Source organism: Mesoplodon bidens, assembly GCF_964165515.1.
Source record: "Mesoplodon bidens genome assembly, chromosome: 4".
NCBI classification, from domain to species: domain Eukaryota; kingdom Metazoa; phylum Chordata; class Mammalia; order Artiodactyla; family Ziphiidae; genus Mesoplodon; species Mesoplodon bidens.
The window spans coordinates 47,845,164-47,854,677 of NC_138160.1; the positions used below are offsets into that span (position 1 = coordinate 47,845,164).

General features: G+C 36.8%; 1 protein-coding gene across 1 annotated transcript in view; it reads right to left on the reverse strand.

The window, feature by feature from the left end:
- Positions 1 to 2,758, reverse strand: part of LOC308616889 (3',5'-cyclic-AMP phosphodiesterase 4D) — a 575,090-nt gene extending 572,332 nt beyond the window's left edge. Inside the window, exon 1 of the mRNA XM_081233383.1 lies at positions 1,111 to 2,758. Within this exon, the coding sequence (XP_081089509.1) occupies positions 1,111 to 1,157 (47 nt within the window). The 5' untranslated portion in view covers positions 1,158 to 2,758. The remainder of the gene's footprint in view (positions 1 to 1,110) is intronic.
- Between the last annotated feature and the right edge of the window lie 6,756 nt (positions 2,759 to 9,514).

The window sequence follows — 9,514 nt, forward strand, 5'->3', positions numbered from 1 at the left end:
TAAATCAGTAGGGGATTTTGGTGGAGCCTCAAGATATCAGGACACTTTCATTTGAGACACTGCCATAAAAGCAACTAGAAAACCCTCAGAAACCTGTATTTGAAGTGTATCACTAATCCTAAGGCAAGCCAAAAAATATACCTGAGAAATATACTTTCAAAATGAGATACATTGCAGTATCCAAACCAAACCATGTTCATAGCCACAAAACCTTAAACTGTGGCTTTATCATGCATTCACAAAGTTTCTGCTATGAGAAATTGAATCCAGTCAACCCTAAAGGTGTGGTGAAACAGGCAATTTTTAAATAGTGAGCTTTGCCCTTATACCACCCTCAGCAACTAGTTCCTATAAATGTCTAGTCATAAACTCTAACAAGAAATGGTACATGATGTCACATGCCCAGGGACCTTAATTCATTACACTTAACCTTAATACATGACCAAATATCAATGCACTAAGCATGTTCTATGAGAGTCTGAGCACCTCATGATTCATCTGTTAGAATTCTATGAAATTGGTTCATTCTGGTAGAAATATTTCTTGAATAGTTAAAATATTCCTTTAGTGTGAGGCACCAACACATCTTAATGTCATTTTAAAACTGAGTCAACATTCTAACTTGACTCCCTCTAATCAACTCTAAGTTGATTCCCTTAACCTTCTTTTGGAAATTTACAAAGACCTAAGGCCAAGCAAACTGGCATGAGATGTCAGAAATGCATATGTGTCCTTCCCCAGGGAATTTTCAAATAAAAGAAGGCAAAAGAGCAGAAGTCAAATCCCAAACCTCCCTTTTTCTTTCACTTATTAAATAGTTGCCATTCTCAAAGTTGCTGTGGCTGCTTTTTTTGTTCGTTTTTGTCTCTCGATGAAATCAGTTAGCAATTGTCAATGCCCTCATACCTGACTTCTTATTTGGGATGCTTTTATATTAACAAGAAATTTGTTTTTGCATAACCATTACTTTCTCAGACAGCACTTGGCTTTAAACATGTTTTACTTTTCATCCTCACTTGAGACCAATATTCTTTTTCAAGACTAACCCACCTCTGGCACCTGTCATGGAATTTTATAATTCTGAGTATTACCAGGATATCGATTACTCACCATATCCAGGAATGCCTTCTAAAGGGGAAATTATTCACGTGCATCATGTTGGCAGATCTTCTGTCATTAATATTTTCCTTGTCTCGTATGTTACATGTAGTGATTTTCAACGATGAATTCCAACTCTCCTGTTTGAGCAGCTATCATGGGCAATTATTGCAACAAGTACTGAATTCCCAAAAATCACCCCCCCTCCCGAAAAACAAAGAGCAACAACAAAAGCCCTTCCAGGGTTTGAAGAAAGAAACATCACAGAGTACTGCAGGTATCGGTCCACCCATTTAGGTCCCACTAGTTAGTCAACACACTAAAATAACCAGTTCATTCGCTAATCCTAAATGGTGGCAAATATTGTCCCAGTAAAATCCAACTGCCTAGAGTGGAAATTAATGCATCCTTGCAGGAAGGACTCTGGAATGTGGGAAAAAAGGAGTCAAAAGACAGTTTCTTGTTATCCTTGTTAAAGAAGTGTTAGAAGGGAAATGGGAAACTTCAGGTTGCTTTGCCATGCTGTCCTTTAGAAATGAATACTGCTTTTTCTTCTTTCTTAGGCACATATTCATGTGTGGTCACTTTAACGCAGTGCTGCCTCCTGAGACGTGTCGGACAAAGACCTGGGCAGAGGGGCTAGCAACCATGTATAACCAAAAGCCAACTTCTCTCCCCAATCTCAGAATTGCTGGTTTTCAACTGCAAAAGTAGGAAGGCAAGGAGCAATTTCTGCTTTGCAGGACAGGATCACCATGAGCTCCCATCATGACTTCAGAAGGTGCTGTCAGGAGGAAATTCATTTCTGCTGCCTAACCCCTTAATAAGGCTGTCTGCTCTCTTTCCGTCAAATGACTAAGCTATTGATCCTTTCCCTGAAGAAACCCCTCTAATTTGTTGCTATCAAACCCATGTGCGGGCTTTTCATATTTTGCCTGGGAAAGAAAATGAATTTTCACAGCTGCAAGTCAGACGTTGTCTAAGAATTTCTTCCCCCGCTGTCTTTCTCTTCTCTTTTTTCTCTCTCTTGTTACCCCCAATTCAATTTCCCAGTAGGTGTCATTTACTCAGATGCTCTGACAGCTTCTGAAAGATTCTCACGCCCGAGCTATACAGACCTTGCATGCTTTTAAAACACAATGGCAACAGGCTCCCACTGGGGTCCCCCAGCGCCGAATTTCCAGCAGAACCTTTGGAATCGTCGCTGCCGCCTCGTCTGCCCTCGGCTGTGCCTGCCGGCGGCTCTGAACAGCTCAGGACACTTGCAGGCTCCGTGGTACTGTACATTAACTCTGCAGCAGCCCGCTCGGCTGCAGAGGCTGCTGCCCGACAGGGGATGTGCTGGCGTCAAGGGGGCCCTCTAGGTGGGTTCCCAGACACTGCAGCGCGCCTCGCTCGCCTCCAAGGAAGAGCCGACCAAAGGGGTTAAAGGCACAGCTCGCCCCAAAAAAGCAGATTTCTTCTTTCAGTCAGTGATCACCAGGCAAGACAAGCTAAGCAGCGAGAAACCTGTAAATAACCTCCCAGGGAAATGACACCTTGAACAAACAGATATTAAGGAGGGAGGGTTTTTGTTGGCTGGGTTTTGTTTTTCCCCTTTTTACCCAATGAAAAGAAAGGAAATCAAAGAAGTCCAGAGAGAGAATCTGCAAATGACAGGGTTTGGTCACTTCGACTCTCTTGTTTTTAAAACACACAAATGCTGGGGAGGGGGTGCCTTGCTGACTTGACGATCTGTAACCATTTAGCTACAGATGCCCACACGGTCATTTTTGGACAGGAAATCCTCTGGAAGCCAGTTGTGCGGAAGTCGGTTATATTTCAGTTGCAATTGCGCATGCCATAAAGCTGCTTGTTTGATTAAGGGGTGTGTGGATTTGAGGCGTGCTGAGATAAAGCTCTGCCATGCCTACAGTGGCTGTTTTGCATTTCCTCAAGCATCCCCCTTTGTTGCAAAAAATCTGTTCAACAATCCCCTGAAAGCACCCCATCGCTGTTGATGCCATTTTGGAGCAAGAATAAAATAGTAAACTCTTGTAATAGTAGGTTAGCAGTTAAATGGTGTTGGTTGGAAATCAGGAGGAGAATGGACTTTACAGTAGCAGTGTACTCGATATTAATGTATCACTTTTTACTTAGGTATTTAAAAAGCCTGTTATGCAATTGCTTATTATTAAATGGAATACTGGCAACATTTAATACATCATGCTATTATCTTCAGCTAGGATTTCCCCAGTGAGGCCCTGTCATAGCAGAAAGCATTACACAGAGCTGTGGGGGGGAGTGGGGCGTGGCATTTCCCACAAATTCAAAACCAGGTATAAAGAAATTTGGTCGTGAAAACTGCCATGATTTGGGGAGTTTTCATGTTGATCAAACGATAATCCTAATGAAAGTATTCCTGGCCAGAGGAAGAACTGAGTGATTCATTTAAAAGCAATTTGAACTTGTAGGTTCAAAAAGATGGTACCACAGCTGAAAAGGAATTTGAGAATATTTCCTGGGATTTCCTGTAGCCTAGGCAGTGTCCTCACGACCTCCTTTTGCTGAAGGGAATAAATCTCTTCCATAAAGCCATTTGTGATCTGAACCAGAAGACTCCAGTCTGAATTGTTTTTAACAAGCTATGAATGCTTGAACCAAGCATCACTGAGTAATTCAAAATTTGATATTACATGAGATATTTAAATATTATTATTTAAGAGCAAGGAACACTTACAATGTCCCAGCCTCTGTACTCAGTGCTATACATTATTATCTCATTTAATCCTCACAACAACACTATCAGGGATGGATTATTATTAGCCCTGATCTACAGATGAGGAAATTGTGGCGCTCTAGGATTAAGCAGCTTGCTCAAGGTCAAATATCTAGTAAGAGTCACAATTTGAACCAAGAAAGTCTGTCTCCAAAGCCTGCCTGCATTACCACTATATTTTGGTGCCTCTGTACATAAGAATACCATCTTGCATTAGTACTACGCTTTCTAAAATTTTATTTTTACAGGTATTATTTTAGCCTCACAGAACCATGCTGAGGAGAGTAGGACATTTATTATGACAACTTTGGAGATGAATTTCCAAAATGGTAGTATTTGCTCATCATCACACATCATGTTAGTAGTAGATGTGGAAGAAAGTTCAGATTATTTGATGATTATTTGACAGGTTAGTGTTCTTTGATGATGATGATGATGATGATAGAATGATGGATACTAACCTATTTCAAAACCAATAGTTAGTTCTCACACTACATAAAAGAGTATGTCTCCATGGAAAGTAGCAAATACAAAGATTTTTAAAAATGATATAGAAATTTATTTTCCCTTGTAATAAATATTTATTTGAAATTTCCTTATTTTTTACTTCATTCTACTCTACTCTGTTTGTATGCTGAAGTGATACCCATGGGTGAAATAATACCAAAAATATCTCTGAATCTCTCTCAATTACCACACAGTTCAACATTCAATACTTGTTAGCTATGTTTCCATTTGTGGGCAATGATATAATAAATCACTTAAAATTTTTTTTTAGGGGCTTCCCTGGTGGCGCAGTGGTTGAGAGTCTGCCTGCTAATGCAGGGGACGCGGGTTCGAGCCCTGGTCTGGGAAGATCCCACATGCCACGGAGCAACTGGACCCGTGAGCCACAACTACTGAGCCTGTGCATCTGGAGCCTGTGCTCCGCAACAGGAGAGGCCACAACACTGAGAGGCCTGCACACTGCAATGAAGAGTGGACCCCACTCGCCACAACTAGAGAAAGCCCTCACACAGAAACGAAGACCCAACACAACCAAAGATAATAAATAAAATGTGACACCTTTTATTTAAAAAAAAAAAAATTTTTTTTAATGTAAATAATTTAGTCATCGGCTTACTAGAGGAAATGTAAACTTAAAATATATGTAAACTAAGAGGAGATTTCCACTGAATATTTTTAAAGTAAACTTTTCTTGGCTTTTTATTTCTATTTTTACAGATGCAACTGTCTAGAATAAGGTATAAATTAGAACGAAAGGACACACAACTGAGAAGCTATGATAAATAGTAGAAAAGCCAAATTTCTGCCTGAGGGACAACAAAGAAAAAAAAGTAATTTACTTCACAGTTCAGGGAACCAAGACTACACATTAATAAGCAATCCTAAACTGAGTATTTTGAAAACTCAAGGCAACAAACATATATAAAAGAATGGGCTTGCTTAGAGAACAGAAATAGCTGATTTCCAGCATTTTTATTCCATGTATATTATAAACAGGGTCTTCAGAGTTATGACCACTATTTTAAAAACTGATACTTCACAAGACTTATTTAATATTTCACAAATGTGTGGTCTTCATGAAACAACATTTGGGCAGAACTAATATGTTGGTAATTTGAAAAAACAGTTCTCAAAGATGAATAATGTTGATGGACTAGGGTAATACAAATCTGTTTTTTCTACTAAAAGGTAATCATGGAACCTCTAAGAAATATAGGAGTAAGCATAAAAAGTTACTTTTATGGCAGATCCCAGCCCCATCATTTCAATCAATAAAGGAGCTCTAATTATTAGCAGGACACCACAGATTGGCACAAACTTCCTACAGCCATGGTGTAGGCTCAGCTCTAACAACACAAAGGCTAGTCATCCTCTCCTTTTTAAAATTTTAATCCCAAGATGAGTATTCGGTCTTTCAAGGATGGACTCACATTAACTATCCTCATAGGAGACTGATACAAGAAAAAAATTTAAAAACAGGATGCCATTTTATTGATAAAGTGTAAACTACAAACTCTGAGCAAACTGAAAACTCTAACATTTTCATGAAAGACTGTTTACTGTACTCAAAGTCAGAGAAGAATTAACTAACCAGTGTCCCCATGCCCTTCTCCTATAATTAAAGTCTCTTTCTGCCATGGCTAGGGGGTTTTGCTCCCAAGGGTGATGGTGTTCAAACTAAATTCCTGGGAGTCCTGTGGTTTTGCAAAGTTGCCTCAAGCCAACTCAGGGCAAAGGGAAGGCCGACTACCTTGTACTGTTTCAACCAGAGCCCCTCTGCTTTTACCTGTTTTATATCTAGATTTGGTTTGAAAAGGGGAGTTCTTTAAAAAATGTTTACAAAAACATAAGAGTAGGAATACAAAATTAACACTTTCTAGGCAAAGTCTTATCCCTGAATTGTCAGTTTCAGGACTCCATTCTCTTCAAACCCCTTCAATTTCACAATGAGTTTAATACAAATGATTAAGTGATATCTTTATGCTAACATAAGCATAGCATAATAAAGACACACCCTAGTCCAAACCTTGTGTGTTTCCTAAAACTCTTTAGTCACTTATCTGACAGTCACTTATCTGATGTAATGACTTAACTCATTGATTTTCCCTAGTTTCACTTTCAGAATGAAATTTTAATTTCAAGTGTTAAGGTGTATCTTTCGGTCACCATCACATTTTGCTATAACCAATAGCTACTATCAATGATTGCCTCTTAAGTAACTTGGGTGAAATAAAATGAAAACTCCTGTAGGTTTAGATATGGACAAGGGTCTAAAAGGTACTCTATGATTAATCTTCTAGGAATCCTAATTGTCATTTCAGATATTTTAGAGAAGCTTCCCATTCTTTCAAGAGGCTGGTTAACTTTTGCATAAAAATATTTATATATACAAATACCCCTGCATAATTTTTTAACACGTTCTCTATATTAGCTGTATGAGTATGTTAGAAGATAAATAGAAGATACAGTCACTTGGATATCTTGGGGGATATGACTTCTTCACCAAAAGCCAAAAAAGCAAAATATTTTTTAAATTGTCTAATAAAAATGAAATTTATGTGACTTTTTGCTTATGCATGTGTATGTGTGTGTAAATATACATATTTTTGTTCTATGTATTATATATATCATCAATTAATAAACAGGTGAGAGTAGCTTCCCAGTACACAGAATGAGACCCAAGATGACTGCATATTCCCCACTCCTACCTCCGAGTAGGAAAAGAACATTCAAGACCAAATCCTCTCTCCCACTGCTGCAGAAAACCAATCCCAATCCCAACAGTGTCTTTCTCTGTGTATTTATAACACCAAAAACGTTGCTGGCACTCAGTAAACAAACGTTAACTAATGACCATGTTGATAGTGATGACTTCCCACTTCTGGCAAATTCTAGCAAAGCCTGAAGGCACACTGTTCAGCACCTTTATAACTAAAATAAGAGGAGCTCTTTATAAAGCCATGGTTTCAACCGCTAAGAATCAGGGAACTGGGTCATGTTTCAGCAAGTTGCTAGTTCATTCAATTTCTACATGTTCTTATGACCAAAAATACAACCACCAACAGAAAAGTGAAAAAGAAATTCATTAAACACCCATTTTGATCACCTAAAACCAACAGATGCTTTGATGGAAATTTTCATGATTTAACTAATATAACAAGTCATTTTGGATCATATAGCCTAAACTTAAATCTTCTCATCTTAAATGATAAATAAACACATTTACAGGACAAAATTCTCATACCATCAAACACAATACATTTCATAATTGGGATATTTAGAAAGCTTGCTAAATTCCACTTTTAATATCTTTGAAAGTAGAAGTGTTGGAATAACTAATGCTAAGATACAAAGAAAGCACTTACTATTGATTACTCAAAAATCAAATGTGGAAAAAAATCTACAGCAAGTTTGAAGAAGAAAAAGTCAAATTTGTATTCTTTCTTAGAGTCTCAAGATGTGAGCCCTTAATTTCAGGTTCTGCCTTTCACTTTTTGTGTAATTTTGAGCAACTCACTAAAACTCTGTGAGGCTCAGTTTCCTTATTGTAACAGAAATAATAGCAAACTTATAGGTTATTATTATTTTTAAATTTCTGGGGTAAATTATAGAAAACACTTTGTAACATGAAGAGAGCTCCTTAAATGTTGCTCACATATACTTTTAATTCAATCATTAGAAAATGTAATAAAATATAGATTCTTCACATGGTCTGCAATTTACTTAAATTAAAATGGAAAAAAAATGGAAACAAAAACCAATGAGATAGTATTGGAAGTCCCTTCTGAAACGGAATTATATTTCATTTCTACCTTAAACTTTTCTAAAAGCTTTGCATCATATTTGTTTCAGAAATTTAAAGGAGTAAAAATATTTCTCATGTAATAAGATAAGGCCCAGCTTCAATATATACCCATGTTTCTGGGATAGTATAGATTTCTAAGAATGACTTGGAAAAAATATCTGAAATATTGGTAGGTGAAAAAAAAAAAAAAAAACCCCTCAGGTTTGCAGCCTAACATTTTTAATATGAATTACTTAATATGAATGTAAATATGCATGTGAATATAAATATATATTTATGCCAATGTAGAGGAAAAGATCTAGAAGGATATACATCAAACTACTGACAAACTAATCACCTCTGAGATAAGGAAGTAAAAGTAGGCCTCATTAAAAAAGGATTTTCACCTTTTACTTTACATATTTCTGAATTGATTAATCTTCTTAATGAGAATATTTCCATGTATTATTTGCATAATTGAGACACCAATGAAGAGAAAAATATACCTAGTATTTATTAAGGAAGAATAGTCATTTATAGTTAATATCAATGTATTGGAATATCAAACCCAAGTTTCTAATATTTGTCAGATAGAATCTCTGGTAGACTTGAAATATCTAACGTCAAACCTCAAAACCGAACAGTTAAATTCAAAATATATATTCAAGAATTCAAACATTGCACTACTATCATTAGCTAAATCAATGTCAAGTCTTAAAAAGAGAAACGAGTAACTGATTTATTCTTTTTCCACGTCCATACAAACACTGTAACTGGGGCCAGAAGCAGTACTTATTCAGAGTTGGAACCATCGACATTAAAGCTATATCTACTTGCAAAATGAAATATCTGATCGCACATCTTGATAACAGGATGTGTTTATTTTACTCCATCTCAAATATGTAAGTATCTGCAAACCTGAAGATTTCCTAACTCCTTAATTCTGATCCTACTTTGTATCTGCTGGTATATTTCTTTTAAAAAATGTAAGGTAGTTACGTACCTACTATAGTAGTAGTATTGGGTTGGCCAAAAACGTTCATTTGGGTTTTTCCGTAACAACTTACGGAAAAACACGAACAAACCTTTTTGGCCAACCAAATATACAGTATATATGTCTTCTGGTCCAGGTAAATCCAAGAAATTATTTTTACCTACTTTTAGAATGGAAAAGGATGGATGGTCTACCATTTATATTTTCAACCTAATTTATTGTTTCTTTAATATTCTGGCAATGAATTACTCTTGGTCCTGGGTTTAAGGTCTTTTTTAATTGTAATTTGGGGAGGGTATATTTTCATAGCCATTTTCATAGGAAGTTAAAAGAAGCTGCATCAAAATCTGCAAATCACATGTCAGTTAAAATT